An 18,710-nucleotide genomic window follows, 5' to 3' on the forward strand; every position below is an offset into this window, starting at 1 on the left:
CAGCACCCTCCCCACTCAGAGCCCCCAGTGTCTCCCACCATTATACCAGTGCTGCCAGTGCCATCTCCCGCATAAAGCACTGCCAGTGCCCTCCCTTGTGCAAAGTGCTGCCCGTGCCCTTTCCCAGGCACAACCCATGCCCAGCCCCATGGGAACAGCTGCCAGTGCTCATGCCCTAGGGACTGTGTCCAAAACCAGGGGAGTCAAGGTCAGAAAGCAGGAACGTGCGAGGCTTCCCACAGGGAGGGTGGGCGAGTAATGCCAAGGGGCTTGAGCAGGGAGTGGGTATCCAGAGGCATCCCCAAGAGCCCAGCTGGGGGGCCGTGGTTGTGGCCCTGTGCCCAGCAGTGGTGGGCACTGCCAGAGCATCTCAAGCCCCTCTCATTTGTTGACAGAAATGCCAGCCAATGCCAAAGAAGACCGGTCCTGCCTCCAGAAAGTACCTCAGATAACGGTGTCTACAGGGAACTCCAGTGCTTCGCTCCCAAAGTCATCCACCCCATTCGAGCAGGTCTCCTCAGTCCAGCTCTCCTTTGAGCACTGTCCGGGCAGCAGTGATGCTCACCTGGAGGTCCTGCTGAATGCCCACAGCCCCCTGGGGAGGGTCAGTGAAATTGCCCTGCTGAAGATGGGGGGAGAAGAGTCCCACTTCGAAGGGATGATGGAGGGGTTCTCCGGCAAAGCTGCAGACGAACTGCTCACCTCCCAGGAGATTTTACAGACTCCCCTCTCACCCATGGAAACCCAGCTCTCCCCTTCCCCTGCTGATGGCTCCGGTTTACAAATGAGTTTCACTGAGTCTCCGTGGGAAACGATGGAGTGGCTGGACCTCACCCCCCCCAGCTCCGCCACCGGCTTTGGCTCGCTCACCCCTGCAGGTCCCAGCATCTTCAACATCGATTTCTTAGATGTTACCGATCTCAATCTAAACACCAGCATGGACCTGCACCTGCAGCAGTGGTGAAAGTGAGAATGGTGGAGGCAGGATACTGTAAGCCTGCAGCAGCCAGCACAGTGTTTCTGCCCTGTCAGAGAACACATAGGGCTAACGTGCCACATCCAGGGGAAACTGGAGTAATTTTCCCAGCATATAAACTTCTTTGAATTTCCAGTTAATGCAAACTGACAGCACAACAGCTCTGGTACTTTGGTTTCCTCCACTGACACATCCCCACAGAGGACACCTGTGCCTTTAACAACACTTCATTGGATTGACAAGAACTTCAGTTTTGTTTCTTTTACCTTTCTCCCCGCACCCCCTACCCCCCACCCCCCACCCCCTACACACACACCCCCCCTCCCCAGTTTTGGCAGACACTCTTGTGAGAACTGGAGAAGTTCATGACAAAACTATGTGGTGAGGAGACCTCACCTGGGTGGCAATGGGAAATCATGGAGAGGAGAGCCCCCTCCTGCCCTCTCCTCTACTCTCCTACTGCCTGCCCAGCCCTTTAGGCAAGCCTGGGCTCACCCTGGCCATGCCCAGGCTGGGGGGTGTGGGAGCAGGGAGGCTCTGCCTGGCCAGGGCGACAAGCACACTTCTTCTCACAGCCAGGCTCACCTTGCTTCCTTTCTGCTGCCCCCAAAGCTGCATCGCCCAGCCCTGCACAGCCCCGCTCCAGGAGGCTGAGGGATGGAGGCCACCCCGGGGCTGGTGGCACCTTGTCATGTCTCCTGGCACCTGGGGCGGGGCTGAAAGCCCAGGAGCTGTCCCTGCTGCAGGCTGAGGTGAATCAGGGTGAAGCCTGTGACCTTGGAGCAGACACCTCTGGACGGTGGAGGCGGCTGCTTGGGGTGCAGGTGCAGGTATCGAGGGGACGTGGGATCCTGCTGGAGCTGCTGTGTCCCAGCTGGTATGGTACAGAGAGAGCTGTGTGATGTGTTTTGGTCCAAGGTAGGTGCAAGTTGTATGGAACATGCAGTCAGGCTTTGGAGGGGCTGACCTTCACACAGCCAGAAGTCAGGATGGTTCTCTACCACCTTGCATGACCGGGGAGCAGGGGGAGCCAGAAATGGACACACAGCGACTGGCACGTGGGGCAGAGCTGAGCGGGCCCTTGCATGGCTTTGGTTTTGTGTGAGTGTCTGCTTTTGTTGCCTCCACTCCTCTGCCATCCACCCCTCCGTCCTTCTTCCCATTCCTCCTTGATCCCCAGCAGTCATCCTGTTCTTCCCGAGTTTACTCCAGTGTCACTGTTCACTCAGCCCAGAGCAAGGCCATCCGGAGAACAGCTGTGAATCACTGAGCCTGGAGGAGCTAGTTCTCCTGAAGCTGGCAGAGATGGATGCTCTCCTGCAGTGATGCCTCCTGTTTGAAGTCACCAGCATTTCTCCTATGAGTCTCTGTGCAATATACTTCCTCAGGCTCTATTGAGAAGGAGCCTTTGCTCCACTTCTTGGCTTCCACCAAAGAACTTGCTGCAGACTGTTAGATGGACACGTCTACTTCTTTGCAATTCTGGTTTTGCCAAAGTAAATATTGTTGCTGACAAAGATTGTTAAACTATTTACAGACTGAGTGTATTTAATATTTGTGTTACTGGAAGGACAGCACATCGGTGATGCAGCGGCTGGGGAGGAGGTCTGGCACGAGGGGCCTGCGGGCAGTCTGGCCATGGCTTTTGTGGGACGCTCCCCCCAGGGATGCTGGAGCTGCTGGAGGAGGCTCTGCAGCCCCTGCTGTGTCTCCAGTTCGTGGCGTTGTTGCATGCTGTGTAAAGCACGTGGCAGTAGCTTTCAAGTCACTATTTAAAGCACCACTTTTCTATTGTACAACTGGTCACAGTGCACTGCTAGGATAGACAATCACAGGTTGCAATTTTTTTTTAAAGAATGTCTTTTTCTAAGTGAGAGGTTTTTCAAAGTTGGTCCATGGAGAATATTAATAGCACTTGAAACAGAGTAGTGTTAGCTGCTACACTGCGTCATTGTACAGGGCTTTCCAGATAACTTTCTCCTCTCAGCAAATGTATTTCCTTATTTAAAGGGATGCTGTCAGCTTCAAACTTGTAAGCAAGCACATTTTCTTACCTATGTTACCAGCAACACCTTCATTATTAAAAACCCCTTTGTCTTGTCACTCCGTCTGCTTGCAGTTTGCTATTTGATTTCACTGGCTAGAGCAGCCACAGCCATCCCAGCCAGTATTAGCCCCATGCCCTGGAACAGCTATAGTCCTTGCAAGAGCAGAAGTATTTCATTCACAGTAACAGTTTCTCCTGGAAGATTTCTAAACAAGCTAGCTGGAATCTGTTTCTAAAGGCTTTTTCTCCTGTTGGCTTTGGTTTCCTTTGTTCTCCTGCAAACCCCGTTCCTCGGGTCTGTGTCCCCTTCACAGGCAGTGGTGGGCACCCTGCCCAAACCCCTTTGCATTTTCCAGCAGCAGAGCTGCTAGCCCGTGGTGTGGTGCTGGCCAAAGGGCCCGCGGGGGGCACGGGCAGAGCCCCCCACAGCCAAACCTCCCGCTGCCCACAGGTGAGCGGCAGAGCAGGCTGGAGACCTTTCCCAGGGGGGACCCTGGCTCCTTCTCCCCGGTACCCATTAGTGGCAGCTTCCACATTCACTGCATTTTTCCTTTAATTAAAAAAGAGTTCCCAGGACATTCACCTACCTGTTTGCAGAAGGGGACTGCCTGTGTGCCCACAGATGGGCTTAAAAGTTGAAATGTTGTTGCAGAAGGGAATCTAAAAAGATGTAGAAGAAAAAATTAATAGTTCCTGTGAACATTTTTTAATCTCTAAACCACACCCTGCAACTAAGCATGATGTGATAAACTACCTGGACCGAGCCAGATTAAGGTTACTCAGAGAATTAGAAGACGAGCCTCAGTCTAGGATTGTTTTGGGAATACTGATGGACTGGAGCACCCACCTGTCCTGCCTGCCCGTTGAGGAAAGCCTGCCTGTGTTGTTCAACCTGCAGAAAAGGAGCTGGAAGGACGTGCTGCCAGTCTGCCACTGTAACAGGCAAAGAGCAAGGTGAGTGGTACAGGCAGTCGCAGCTTTAAAGTGTGGGAAAGATGCTTGTCAGGTGCCAAGGTTTGGAGCAAAACATTTGGGAAGGCTGAATCCAGACCAAGGTTCTGCTGTGGGGCAGAGAGAGGGATCAAGGGTCTCCTGAGGTCTTCCAGGCACTGTGGGTCACATCCAGCAGAAATCCTCCTCTACCTGGAGAGGAGCTCAACCTCAGCCATCGGTTCTGCAGACCCACCAGAGCAGCCTCCTGGGAAAGCCTGGGCCATGCTGGCAGGACAGGTCATGCCCTCTCCTCCCATTGCCTTGGGGCACACCACTCAGCCTTCCATGCGTGGATGATTTTCCCACCCAGGCTGCCCCAAGGGATTCAAGGTCCTGGGATTTTCCTACTGTTGACACCGAGCTGGAGCATCCCAGTGATGTTCCACTCTCACTGGGTCTTCCAGTCTGGAAAATATAGGAAATACAAAGCAAGCCAAAAAGTGTTCCAAGAGTCAAATTAACATTTTTCATGCCTTTGACAAGTTTTTTAAATGTAAGATGCTTGGCTCAGTGCGCCAGCCAGTGTTTCCTCCGCGAGAGGCACTAAGATGTCAACAGCATCTTTCCTCCAGCTCCCAGATCAGGACAATCCATGTTTTAGGCGCAGTTTCCCTCCCCAGTGACATGGGGAAACACCTGTTTCTCAGCCCTTCCAGGCTCAGAAGGGTTACCCTCTGCCCTGGGGTATATGTTGGATGAGGATGTGGCAGAGGTAGGAACTTGCATGTGCCCATCACAGACCCCTGCAGCATGGAGGAGACTGGAATCCCCAGAGCCCAGCACCGCTGCTGCTGGTGCCTTCCCTGTCGCCCTGCGACACCCACACCAGCGCCGCCAGCACCCCTTGCTGCACCCCAATGCCTCCCCTGCACCCACAGCAGCCCCAGCCCAGCCCTCTCCAGCTGCCTCCCAACCAAGGGGCCCTCGGGCTCCTCCAGTGCACAGGAGGCCCTGGCTCCTCATCACCCACGCGGTGCCCCCACTACCCCCTGCACCAGCGCGTACAGCCCCCTCCTTTCTCCTCAGCAGCACAGGATCCTCCCTCACCCCACTCCAAGCACACTGACACCCACCAACCATCCAGATCCCTCTGCTCACCCCTGGCCAGTTCCCCCAAAGCCCCTACTTGCCTCTCACCCAAACTCACTCGGCGGGGGGACCAAGGCTGCTTCTGACCATGGACCCTCCGCACCCCCTTGGCCTACTGTCATCCCCATTTCTGCAACACCTACAAGGAGGCCACCAAGGAAGAAGGACTTCTGGCTGTGCAGGATGCACTGAGGTTCTCAGGGGGCTTCAACATAGTCAACACCTGGTTTTGAAAGCCCAGACACTTATTCAGCCTGGCGCATTGGTAGTGATATGGTTGTGTGGCCAGGGCCTTTCTGAGATCACCAAAGCTATCTGCACGTCTTGGCTTACCCACGGGAGGACAAGATGACTTTCACAGATGACAGCACTCCCGTCAAACTTCTAAACTTCTACCAACTTGTTGCATGCAAGTTAGGGACTAAGTTCCTTGTATTCCTGCAAATTTCTTATACTCAAAATTTTGTTGTATGCAAACAGAAACAGATTTTTATACAAAGTCATGAATTTATTGTTAGTTTCATTAATGTCTTAAGAGTTGAATGAAAAAAATAGTTTTAGACCAGATACAATGACACTAATATTTTGTGTTACATACAATTAAAATCAGTGCTCACAGACCTCCTTTTACCGCTTTCCCTCTCCCACCCTTTCTTGGGGACTCTTCTCACATTTCACTACCTCTCTGGGGCTTTTAGCTTGAAGGACGAGGGTGTGGGGTGCCATGGCATAAGTCAGCATCCCCAGTCTTTGCCAGAAGAAGCAAAGATATTGATGTTGATGGGTCTTTTCCTCCTCCCTCTACAATCAGCTGTAGGAAACCAGGGTAATTTTTACACCTTTGCTAACTGTCACGCTCATTCTTCCTTGGTATATAACTCCACATTACATCTGAATTTACTGTACTTGGTGTGATTTACATATGCTAGGGGCTTGTTCCTTGTTCTCCTTGGTTATGGCTGGTTTTACCTTACCCCCTAAATTACACTCCTTTGGTGACCAGTGGCTGGCCACTGATGAGGTGTTTATAGACCTGGGGCCTCCAGCATCATCCTGTTCCTGTTCCTTCAGGCCCCTGCTGTGATCCCATGCCTGTAGTCCTCTACCGTGCATTTTACTACAGAGGCATAGATAGTTATTTATACACAGCACTACTTGGTATTACTAGCTGTTAGTTACAAAATATATACAAAACAATGTGTTACATCACACAGTTGTAGGAGAGATAAAACAAAACAAGTAAAGATCATCTTGTCATTAAATAGCTGCTGTTACAGCTAAACAAGCTAAAGCAAAGCTGCAGGCAGGCTAAAACTCATTCAGACAAGGTCTGACAAGTCCTGAGACCCTTTTGATAGTTTCGCACAAGACTGTGGCCTCATACAAGCAGCAGCACCACCTCATTTAGTGGGCTTCAAAGCTACAAAAACACGGGACCTCAGTAAAAGCCATGGAGCTTCTCCCACATTGCTCATCTGGTAAGAAAATGTGTTCTCCAGGGACACTTGAACCTCTCCCACACAAGTAACCCCCTTCCTGGTGCCAACCTCAGGCAGCACCATGTGAAGAAGTGGCTCTGGCCCACCTTGCTGGAAATGCCCCTACATTCAGATTACACATCAGTGGCAGTGACCGCATCATAAAGGTGGCTTCAGCTGCACTGAATTTTCTGCATGAAGCAGGAATTAGCCAGATTTCAACATGGTTTCCACCAACCTCTTGAAACTGGGATCAGATTCAAATGTCTTCAGGAAATCATTATGATGTGAAATCCCAGGATCTGAACCTTTCTGTTCTCCTTCCTTATTTGTTTCCCTCCTGTTTTTTTCAGCTTAAACCAGATAGAGAAAGAGAAAGAAACACAGGATCCTTGTGCAGGGAACCAAAGGAACAGTCATGGTCTCTACTGTGCAGAAGGTTGAGCTACAACTTCCCACTATGCACCCATCATTGTTTTCTCCATGTTCTGGTATTTTTTCTCTTAAAGCATCTTCAGTTGGTATGGGTGTGCTTGATCGCATGAAGCAGCATTCCCAGGTCATGTTTCTGTGAAGCACTGAGATCTCAGCATGTCTCCAGGGTCAGTGGGATTAGAGGTGGTCACAAACTGGATGGCTCATGGACCAGTTCTGTAAATGGCTGGTGGGCCTCATAATGAAGCTCATTCTTCTCATCTTAGAATCCTGCAACAGCATCTCAAGACAAATCACTTGGAATCAGTCCATCGTGAAGCTGTCGGTGTGCTGCAGCAGATGCAGTCTCAGTCTGTTCCGAACCTGGTGAGAAGCCTGTTTTCCTTGGAAGGTCAGGCAGAATATGACCCCTTTCTCAGAATAATCTGATTGAACATAATCTGGATTGCTGCAGCATTGGCTGGCTTCATCTCTATCCAACAAACTGAACTCCTGTCTGGCCAAGGGAAAGAACTTCCTCCATGGTCAGCCACTAAAGTAAGCTTTCTTCCCATAGGCATAGAAAGAACTGAGGCAGCTGAATTTTGCTGCTGTTATTTTCTTCTTGTCTTACTACCTGAAATGGCTAACTTATGTCAAGCGTGGACCAAAATTGGGAAAACAAGGGACAGATCAGAAGTGCTCTGGGCAGGACAATGGGACATGGCTGCCAATGAGCCAGAGAAAGTGTCTGGTGTCTAATAAGATGTTAGACTCACACAGAACACCTTCTCTGATGGTTTTTGGTGTAGCTCTGATGTCTGCACCCACACAAGCACAAGCGTGGACACCCACATGGATACCATAGGCTTTAATACACAGAACCTTGCAAGCAAGCACGTCTTCTCTAGTGTGAGTAGATGGCCTTTCTAACACACCAAACCCTTTCAGACTTTCTACTTTCCGAGCCTGCATGAGCTTTTGGGACTGTGCCACATCTACACACTTGCAGAGTAACATCCCTGCAGCCAGCTCTTCTGATGCAGCTGAGCAGAGATTTGTTGTTTGGTGGTGCCACTTTCTCCTGGCAGTAGAGCCTGTCCAGCCCTTCCATCTGGAATTCATGCTTTTAGTCACAAACTGTCTGGCAGATACCCCATGGTCCAGTCAGCCAGCCTGCTCTGCTATTTTATTCACAATTAAACAATGGTGCTGTGTATCTCCAGAAGAGGGAGTTTGTGCTTCATCCTGTTCTCCAAACATTTGTACAACTTTAAACATAATGGAAAAATTTAAGAGCTGCTTTCTTACTCATCAGAGCAGCTGCTCATTTACCTGGACCCTTAACATGTTCAAAGCAATGACCATGCTTGTGATTTGTAACAGGAATCAAAGTGAAAATGGAGCCTTTTTTTCTAAGCAGCACCTATGGTATTAACCCAGGCCTGAGCACTTCAGTTATACTTACCTTGACACCAAAAAAGAGAAGAGGCTGGGATGAAGGCTAGGGGAAGCCAAGCAGATTAGTGGAAGTACAGACCACGCAATTCACAGTGTTCCTGGCAGGAATAGGTTGTGGTGCCCATCTGCATTCATACTGCTTGGGTCCAGGCAGGGACGTGTTTGAATTCATCCAAACCTCAAAGCTGGTCTTCGAGTTCCATGGACACATAATAATCATAACAGAGCACAGTATGTTTTTTTTGGGTGCTGTATAATGCTTGGTGAAGCTCTGAGAAGCGCCTCAGCCATGCAAATGGGAATAAGGGTGTGAGGAATTAGTATGAGGTGCCAGCCTGGACAACCAGGCACAAAGAGAGCGGCCAATGGCTCAAAGTCCACCTGGAGGCTGGCTCAGATATCTGCTCCTCAGCCTTGGCACTGAGTACAGAAACCAGGGCAGCCTCAGAGCCCATGTGGTGGCACAAAGGGAGAAGCCAGAGTCAAGCTATAGGGACCTGGTCATGATGACTGTAGGAGGGTGGCCAGCCCCAGGGTTGGAGAAAGCCATCATACGTCACTCAGGCAAGGAATGTTGGAATTGTCCAAGGGCTCAAAGGAGCAGCAACAGTTGGCACTGCACAGGCATGGGTCCTGTCTAAGACACCGGCAGCATCTGGGATGTGGGTTGGATGTTTTCTGTACTGCCTTCAGCAGTGACACAGACAACAGGAGTCCTCAGTGGAGGCAATGAAGTCCATATGGGCAAGGAAGAGTCCACAGGAGATAAAACTGAGCATACAAAGGGCAACTGAAAGGAATTGAAATGGTTGCACATACAGTCCCTTCTGCATGTCACACAGTCACAGGGGAAAAGAGACAAAAGGGATCCTCTCCCTCCTGCAGAGCATGGGAATAGCCAGTGCAGGGATGTGCAGGTGGACTCACATCCAGCCACCAGCTTCTTTCAGCTCTTTCATCTGTGACAACTTCCTCGAGAGCCAATCTCAGGAAGCAAAGGCAGGTTGCAGTGCAAAAGGAATCCCAGAGCAGCTCTGATTCATGGAAAAAGGAGCTGTAAGGTGAGGATCTGGATCCTCCAGCAACTGCCCAGAAGAGAAGGACCTCTCCCTGGTGTGTGGTCAGCCTATCTTCTACCAGGAGATCACCAAATCAGGGATCTTGGATTCTGGCTGAAGAATGAGAACAGCAGGTGGTCCCAAAATGCCCAAAGTATCGTGCTGGCAATAAGAACCTTCCAGAAAAAGGCTTGGTGTGGTGGAAACACTGAATTTATACAAACCAACAGACTTCAACTACCACCAACATTTCACACAGTGTATCTCTATGCAGCAAGACTTTCTTCACCTTCATTATCTGCCTTCTCTTCTTTTGACAAAATTGTCACCCTCCAAGAGACACTGCAAAGGCCAATGCCAGGTAGCTCCCCTGGTTCATAAGTACTTCTAGTCCTGAGCTGTGGTATGACCAATGATCCCTGCCAGCATGCTCTGGCTCTCCCCTCACTGAGTTGGGCACTCCTGGGGCAGTCCCATCAAGCCAGTTTGAGCACCACAGGCACTCGTGGTGGGTCCCTCTGCCCCGACACAGTCTGCTTTCCCAGTCGTGCTGCTGAGGACCAGTTCTGCCCACTTGACTGAACAGTCTCCAAGCCCTCCATGGCTTCTAGGTAGGAGAGACACTTACCCCAGCACCAGGAGGCTTGGCAGTAGGAACTAGCCAGGACTTGGTACTCTCAGATCATCAGGACTTTGCAAGACTAAAGAAGCCCACAAGTCTGTGAGCATCAGCTGCCCTTCCCCCAGAGCGTGGGCACAGCCATGTGCCCTCCCTGCAGGGATGAGGTGTCCTGAGCCAGCAGAACATCCCTGGGCAGCAAACAGGGCTCACCTGAGAGGCACCCCACCAGCACAAAGGACACAGCAGTCTTCCACAGAAAGAAAATATATCCAGGTCTCCCTACACTCTTTTGTTTTTTTTTTTCAAAAAAAAAAAAAAAAATTTAGCATAAGCAGTTTTGAAAGCTGCTTTTCTCCTGCACAGCTGCCTCCACCTGGAGGAAAGCCTGGAAGCCATTTCAAAAGCTTTTAATGAATCTTCCCATTCAAGTCTGACCTTACAAAATGAAAATAACAAGGTCACAGTCGCATCCTAGTTTTATTACAACTGACCTGCAGGCAAAAGGATAGAACTATTACATAAACACTCTGATCCATGTATAATATCTTAAATAGAAGAGGAAGTCAAACCAGGATACTGGATAAAATATTCTGAAGCTCTTTGAAGCAGTTATGTTCCTGAGCTCCATTTTACAGACAGTAAGGCAACATCCCTGCACATCAGCTTTTTGATAATTTTTATACATTTTTCTATGGTACAAGAAAAAGAAACAACAGAATTCACAATGTACAGTTCTTATACTATTTTCACAGCTTCTGAACACTATACACCTTTTTTTCTTTTTTAATAAAGATACACTTTAATAAATGATGCACCCTTAATAGTTTATAACAATCTATGCTTAATATGCTAAACCTGTCCTTCTGCAGAGCCACCCATGCCACAGCACCTCAGCCCTGACTTTGTCACTGGGAGCTCAAAGCTTCGCATTTCCATTTCCAATCCATCAAAAGCAAGCTGGTTGTGCTGCTGAAGACGAGCTCCAGACGGGGCCAGCACCAGAGAATGGACCCCAGCCTTTCCAAAAGAGCAGAGCAAGGAAGCCGCTTGCATTGGAGGGAATCTGATTCTGAGGAGGATTCATCTCAGTGTTAGCCCTCTGAAAGGTTTTTGGGCTCCCTGACACCGGGGAGATGTGAATCAGACTTCAATGTCAGAAAAGTGGGGGCAGAGGCAGAGCACCTCTGCATGCTCCTATCCTTACAGGATCTGTGTCTGTGTAGTCCCCCAGCCAGCACCCCATGAGACCCAGCACGCCCGAGGTCCCGTTACGGGTGGCTGAAGGCTGGCGAGAGGTATCACAGCTGTGGGATTTGCCCAGCCTGAGAAAAGCTGAGTTTTCTGAGGCTACAGAGCTTGGGGGGAGAATTACCACTTTAGATATGCTACGTATCTTGTTCAACATCCTTCCACGTGATTCATCAGCGCTGTTGGGAATGACTAGTTACTTCGGACAGCTCTGCCTTGTCTGTTTTGGGAAGACTTTAGTGACTGCCTCACCTGATGAGCAGACCTGAAGGAAGATAATCCAGGAAGGGCAGGAGGACTGCACCTCCCTGCCCCACCGGGCACACTGTGCCTGAAGGGACCACATCGTGGTCAGCCTTGGTGCCAGAGGGACCAGCTGCGACAGCCAAGGGGGAGATGCGCAGTGCCGCAAGCCTTCCACAGGGCTGGAGAAATTCGGGCTTTCTCCTTTCCCAACCAAGCAGCTGGGGCAGGGATGTGCTGGTCTCCAGTGCTCCTGCATCAGCCCAGTTTGTGCTTGGTAGCACTGGTTTGACGTGGGAAGCCCTTCCTTGGTAATCCTGCCAGTACTGCTGCGTTTCCACTCCCATTGCATCTCTGGCCCTTTGCATCCCAGTTCCAGTTTTGCTGCAGAGCTTTGACACGTTGGTTGCTCTAACATCAATGAAGTCCTACCAAGTGCCTAAACTAAAGTCAAAATGGAAATCAGAGATCATGTAGCCTCCATTTTATCCCCCATACACTTCTAAATGCCTGAAAACTGCAATGTTTTGGAAAAAAATAAATGTTTCTGGGAAAAAATAATCTTTGAAAAACATGGCAATGTAAAAAAATAAATAAATGACTGATGCACTGTTAACCTCGGCAATGGGCCAGACTATGACAGCTTGCCTGACCTTGCTGGGTCAGCTAAAAGCCCACAAGGTGTTAGATGCTCCCTCATCTCCACCTCCTCTCTATCTGCATCAATCGATCTCAGTGAGGTTTGCTCCAGGGTGCAGTATCAAGAGCTATGGGGGTCACATAAGAAGCTGAATATGCCCAGAAGGTGGTGAACAAAGTCTCCAGCAAGCTCAGAGCGTGACATTTGCAGCAGCGGGGCAGGCCCAGAGCCCCACTGCGGCGGGGGGCACACCCCCACCGTCCTGTTCGCAGTGCTGAGAAGGAAGCGCTGAGGTTTAGTCTTGTGAGGGACACTGGGCTGGGAGGTGGCAGGGCTGCTGGGCTGGTCTTGGGGTCAGTGAAAAGGCGCTAGCATCGGGGCTGGGGACAGTGAAGAACATGAGAAATATTGGCTAGAAATCACAGACATTCATTTGCAGCTCATTAAAACAGCTGCAGACTTTGTGAATGACACTTCTCAAGGTCAAAGCAAAGCCAGCTGGTGGTAAGCACTGTGCAGCTATAAATCAGGTCACAAGCAGGTTAAATTCAATTGAGTAGTTTAATAATTCTTCAGGTCAAAGGTCTTATCTTACCAGGAAACAATTTACAGGACACCTAGTTAAGAGTGAAGAGTGGCTGGCTTGGTAAAAGGAGAAAGAATACATTATGTCCCATCTCTGAATAGTTTAATGTTAGCCTCTTTCAACGCAACGTATTTTTGGTAAAGACATATTCACTATATTTAACATGATCTCTCTTTAACAGGAAGTTCAGCTGAGCACACTGTCCCCAGAAAGTATACTGCGACTGTAAAGCAACAGAATTTCATAGCAGTAAATCTATTGCACTTTGTGAAGAATAAAATTCTCCTTTGCCTTTCTAGCTCCAGAAGGCAAAGCATCTTGTTGGTTAAGCAAGTTCTTCTCCCTCCAGGCAAAGTCTCTTACTGTTGACAAACAACGCCTAACTTTTGTTTGTTTGCTTTTTATTATTACTTGAAACAACAATTGGAAGAGTTTGAGAGAAAAATCTTTCCAGTAGCTGCTGAGAAGTCTCCAAGTTTTGAGTCTAGAAATGAATTTTAGGTGCTATCCAATCACGGTCAACAAATGAATGTACTTATTTCCACATTTCATGAATATGTCCACAAAAGAGCAAGATGAGGTCTCTCTTTGACCAACACTAACACTGTGTGATCAGGTATTACAGGGATGCACTTTATATGTGACAACAGTATACAGACAGGATGGAAATAACACCAATATTATTGCACATGGTGTCTGGGCGAGCATTAAAAACACTGCAATATGTGATGAAAATTCTTTACAGCTTGTTTTCTCTCAGCCCTTTTTCTAGAGTTTGATGTAGCAGCAGTATCAATCGACGTACATTGGAGAGCTGGGAGTTGCTGGCATTTGATCCAGGATTTTACAAACATAGCATGCAACATCCACTGTGCGTTCCTCATACATCAGGATGAAGGGATGTTTCTGGAATAGGATAGAAAAAACAACAAGGTTACATTCTGACACATGCTGGCTACCCCAGAAAGAACTTAGCGTATGGATTTGCCTGATGCAAGAACACAGGCCTTGGTGGTGACTGTAGGACAACAGGACATAATGCCTTGTCCATGGATTTTACATACAGGGAATCTGTATCTTAAATGTACAGTATGGAGACGGGACAGGACTCTGGCATTGTCAGGAACTGATGGGCAGGAGGCAGAGAGGGTGAAGTATTAGCAGCACCTGGCTCCCTTGTAGCATGGACATGTACTGAAATACTTTCAAGAGAGGTTTCATCATCAGCCTCGTCAGCAATGGGGAGACAAGAGTGACAGGGAGACACGGCTTGTGGAGGTCAAACCTCCCCAGGAGATCAGGACCCAAACCCAGTCCTCCTGAACCCTGTCCCTCTGCTCTGCCCAGGAGGCCGTAATGGTTGGACCCAACTCAGAGCAGCTGGAAAGTAATGACACAGTGCCTCTCTGGGCCAGGACACCAGGCAAACTCTGTTCGCATCACACCACCACCATCAGGGACCCAGAGCATGGTTTCACACATCCCCTGAAGATGTGGCTTCCAGCTGCCCAGAGCTCCTTGAAGATGCACGGTTGCCAAGTGTGACTGATCCAAGCCAAAAGCACTGCTGCATTCCCACCTTTAGGGCCCCCACCAGAGACAGGCTCTGCTGGTGTCTTACTCCAAAGCTGTGCTCTTTCAGGTCTCACTTTTTCCCGAGCACTCCCAACTTTGTTGTGTGACCTGTGTGTTGGAGGCATTTACACGTGACAGTGCTGGCCAGAAACTCAACCAGGCTCCTGCACAGTACCAGCACCTCAAGCAAAGGTAGCATTTACACGGCACACCCAGCATGCTTCTGCCCGAGCCTGCCCGCTTCAGTAATCACTGATCTGCTGCAACTGGGCATTTACCCCATGCTGATCTCCGGTGTTTCCGTACAGACACTAATTATCTCAACCATCACCATGACCACAGGCCAGAGACAGTGGCATGGAGGTGGTGCTCATCCTCAGGCTGTGGAGCTGCACACCCTGTCCTCATGGCCTAGGAAGACAAGGAGCAACCTCAGACACGCAACCCAGCCCCGCTGCGGGACCGGCGGAGCTGCAATGGCCCGCGCAGGCAGCCACGCTTTGCACTCACCAGAAGCTCTTTATACTTTGGCCTTTTGGACTCGTCCTTTGTAAGGCTGAAGAAAGCAAAAAGAAAATTAGGAGAAGGTGGGATTGGGGGAAATTGCTACAGACATTGAATGCAAATTTTTCCGGGACACTGCTGTCAAGGTAGGACTCACCATTTTTTCTTTTCTGGAAAACACACCCCTGTGCCTGTGAGTGACCACAGGGTCTCCCTTCCCCCCCCCCCCCCCCATGGGTGAACAGCAAGTGTGGCCACCAACAAACCTTGCTGGGAACGGAGCTCAAGGCGGGTGCAAGCAGAATGCCATCCCGACCGCTGCTGCCTCCGTATGGAAACAGGTCTGACTGCAGCCTCGATTTTGGGCGGCAGCAGCTGGCCTGCCCTCCATCCACTGGGCAGTGGGGCTCGGGGCCAGCGCTGCCAGGGGACACAGGCACCACACCGGCGCCTCGGCGCGGGGGCTGCAGCAGCCAGCCAAACCGCTGCGGGGCCAGGCTCCCAGGCCCTCCAGGCTCATGCCCAGCCCTGGAGGCACGTCCAGCACCGAGCAGGCCACCGCCGCCGGGGAGGGACGGGCGAGGTGACACGGCCGCCCACAGGCAGTTGGGGACAGCGGGGCCGGCTGGGCAGTGTCCCCTCCCGCGGGGCTGCGCTGGCACCGTGACCACCCGCCGGGGGACAGCGAGGCCACCAAGGCCCCTGCAGCAGCGGGGCTTGGCTGGGGCAGGAGAGGCGACGGGCACCAGAGGCAGAGGGGCTGCAGGACGGGGCTCGGCAGCACCAGCAGCCCCTGCCCTGGGCGCCAGAGCTGCACCACTGGGAACACAAAGGGCCGATGCAGCATCTTTCCCAAAGGAGGGGAGTGAAGTCTAATTCCCAACAGCTGCCTTTCCATCCCCACCCGCTCTGGCTAGACCTTTCCCAAGCTCCAGCAGTGCTACAGTGTGGCCTCACTGGGAAAAGGGTAAGGAACGCTGCAGGACTGGCACTGCTCTGTCCTGTGACCTGCCTGCAGAGCTGCGCAGGGGCAGAGAGGGCAGGAAATCCCATGGCTACTGCACAAACAGCCTCACTTCAAGCTTTTGCTACCCAACAGCAATTCATTTTCTGACACCAGCTGGTTCTAGTATGCTCCTCACAATGTCTTCAAGGCAACTGGTCAAGAACTTCAGCTTGCAGACCCAGTTTTGCTCTGAATTTTCCATGTACGCTTTCATGAAGCAGTCCTAGAAATCTTTCATTTCTTTTCCAGCTCGACGTGAAGCCGCGTGTCTGGAGGGGCCATTTGCAGCACCAGGTGCTGCACAGCTCCTTCGCAGGAACATCTGATCTCCTCCCCAGCACGCCAGCCCTCGGGAGCTCGTGGCTCTGCCTGAGAGCACAGCTAGCTCTGCAGCTGCCAGCACGGGGCTCCCAACAGCCAGACACAGAGCTTGGATACTCTGCGAACTCTGGAGCAGAAAGCTGAATTGCTGTAAGCAGTTCCAAGAGGAGTGTGACTTCAGATAAGCATCTAACACAGGGAGATGGGCTGAAGGGGAAAATGTTCCACCCAGGCATTCACAGCGCTGTTGGGATCCAAAGAGATTTAAAAAAAAAAAAAATAAAAAAAAAATAAAAAATCCCAGAACCTTTTTAACATTATCGAAAATATCCTTTCCTCATTGATCTATCACAGTGAGCAGGCAGCAACACTGCAGGACTCTCTTTCAACATTTTTCCTGACTCTTGATTGCATAAAAATAGAATATTATTAGATTCGCATTTGTAGGGTAATACCCAGGAGATTTATGCCATCACCTAAAAGCACAGCCTTTTGGAGACTCACCTACCTGCTCAGTAACACCAAAGATTAGTGTTTGCACTTAACTAATGGTTATTAAGAGAAATATTTATTACAGTGTTGCTATGAAGACATCATAAATATTCCAGGCAGAATTCAGACTATTTACAAAACCAGATTAAACAAACCCAGAATTAGACTGAAACCTGCCCCGTGCTCTATGTATTGTGCAGGCCCTGGGAGGGGTAAATGGGCTGGAAATATGAACTGACCCAATCTGACCCATGGGCCAAAGATCCTGTTGTTTAGCAGAGATGGCACACAGGCTCCTGTGTTAAATGATCTGGAGCCAAATTCCTCACTGCATACAAGGCAGGAGAGCAAGCTTCTGGCTTTGCAAACTCTGTAATGATATGGCATCTCTACAGAGAACATGCGGGAAACAAACTATTGCTTGTACTGTACATGGGGAAGGCAACTCTGACTTTCTAACCAAATACTACACCATTTCTGACTGAGAAATGGGAACTTCTTTTGAGCAGCAAACCATTTCAGTGCTCTATTTTCAGCAGTCTGAAGACAATAATCAGGCCACCCCCTACAGCCAGCTGGGAAATTGAACCTGGCCTCCACAAAAATTTATAATTCTGAAAGAACAAAATTCAAACCCAAAAAATCTCACCAGCAGATGGAAAACCCTGAAACGAAACCTCTTGAAAGTTAAAATTGTCTAGAGTTGAGTCTTCCTGTGTCACAGAGCTTTGAGACTGACACCCCTGTGCTGGGGATGTCCACCACTTGGGTCTGCCCAAGGCAGAAGGTCCCAGAAGACAAACGCAGGCCACACTGATGGATCTCCTGTGAGCTTCAGTGTTAGGTTAATGAAATTACGTTGATCATCTTTCACATTTTGATAGAAAAATACTTCATCAGAAAGTTCACAATCAGCCCTTGACCTAAGCAGGACCACACAGACGTGGCAGGCAGACTGACAGCCCCAAGCCCCTCCCGTACGAACACTGCTCACTCTCCATCCAAGGCTGACCATGCTGCAGAGGCCCTGCCCTACAGAAAACCATCTCTAGTCTTGATCTTGACATATGATTGACACAAGACATGAAGGCAACATACAAGCAAGCCACCCACTACAGGTCCTGACAGGCACTGTGCTGAGCAGAACTGGGTGGGAAGGCTCCTGGACTGGCCAGGCAAAAGGCAGCATCAGTACAGATCCACTGCTCAACCACAAGACAATACCGCCAGGTGTCTCAGGCTTCTGCCTGCAGAAGAAAGGGCAAAAAGCAGGTCCCAAAGGCAAAAAGCAGGTCCCAAGGCTGTGTCATACCAAGGAACAGGATGAACAGACCAGGCCCTTACCTGGTCATGCAAGCCTCCTGCCATGGGTCTTATCATGCCTTTCCTGAGCAGATTCTCAGAGGTTTTCTCCTCACCCCTTCCCTGAAGAGCAGTTTCCAAAGGTCTGCCATCCAGCCCCCACCCAGAGAAGTCTCCCATCACCTCCAAACCAGCGAAATGTGAAAGGGACTCACCCTCCCGTTGGCATAGGAATGTGAAACTAAGCTAGGAAGTGCTTGGCATATGACTCTTGCCAAATACACAGCAATGACAAAACAAGTCAACTTCAAGTGCTTTCAGTAAGAAACACTTACCACAAGTTGACGAAGTTGATGAAACTCGGGGAGAACTCCCTTTCCTCTGAGTTACTCAGCTGTGGTGGGTCTCCTTTTACTACTTGTGTCAACTGGTCAAACACACTGTTCCACTTGGGGTAGGGGAATCGCCCTGTGGCCAGCTCATACTGCAGAGACAGCAACAGCACTAGACAGGTTACACAAGGTAAGTTCAATCATGGCAAGAAAACGTCTGCAAGGACCCTGAACACCCCCAAAGGGACGACTAAGATGAGATTCTTCATCCCATTCCTTATATGAAGCTCAGCCAAGAGGAGGAAAAGTTTTACCCAACAGTC

The 18,710-nt window shown here is 50.1% G+C and overlaps 2 protein-coding genes across 11 annotated transcripts in view; one reads left to right on the forward strand and one right to left on the reverse strand.

Annotated features, from left to right (window-relative positions):
• Positions 1–3,079, forward strand: part of MYOCD (myocardin) — a 258,762-nt gene extending 255,683 nt beyond the window's left edge. For all 8 annotated transcript variants that reach the window (XM_032992119.2, XM_032992120.2, XM_032992122.2 and 5 more), the window contains one exon: positions 396–3,079. In XM_032992119.2, coding sequence (XP_032848010.2) covers positions 396–964 — 569 coding nt within the window. In that variant the 3' untranslated portion in view covers positions 965–3,079. The remainder of the gene's footprint in view (positions 1–395) is intronic.
• A 7,517-nt stretch (positions 3,080–10,596) lies between these two features.
• MAP2K4 (mitogen-activated protein kinase kinase 4) overlaps positions 10,597–18,710 on the reverse strand; it is a 103,641-nt gene continuing 95,527 nt past the window's right edge. For all 3 annotated transcript variants that reach the window (XM_032992085.2, XM_032992084.2, XM_042802576.1), the window contains 3 exons: positions 18,391–18,539; positions 14,941–14,986; positions 10,597–13,761 (listed from right to left, as the gene is read on the reverse strand). In XM_032992085.2, the coding sequence (XP_032847976.2) occupies positions 13,648–13,761; positions 14,941–14,986; positions 18,391–18,539 (309 nt within the window). In that variant the 3' untranslated portion in view covers positions 10,597–13,647. The remainder of the gene's footprint in view (positions 13,762–14,940; positions 14,987–18,390; positions 18,540–18,710) is intronic.

This window comes from Tyto alba, unplaced genomic scaffold (genome assembly GCF_018691265.1).
Source record: "Tyto alba isolate M040663 unplaced genomic scaffold, T.alba_DEE_v4.0 Super-Scaffold_39, whole genome shotgun sequence".
NCBI classification, from domain to species: Eukaryota; Metazoa; Chordata; class Aves; order Strigiformes; family Tytonidae; genus Tyto; species Tyto alba.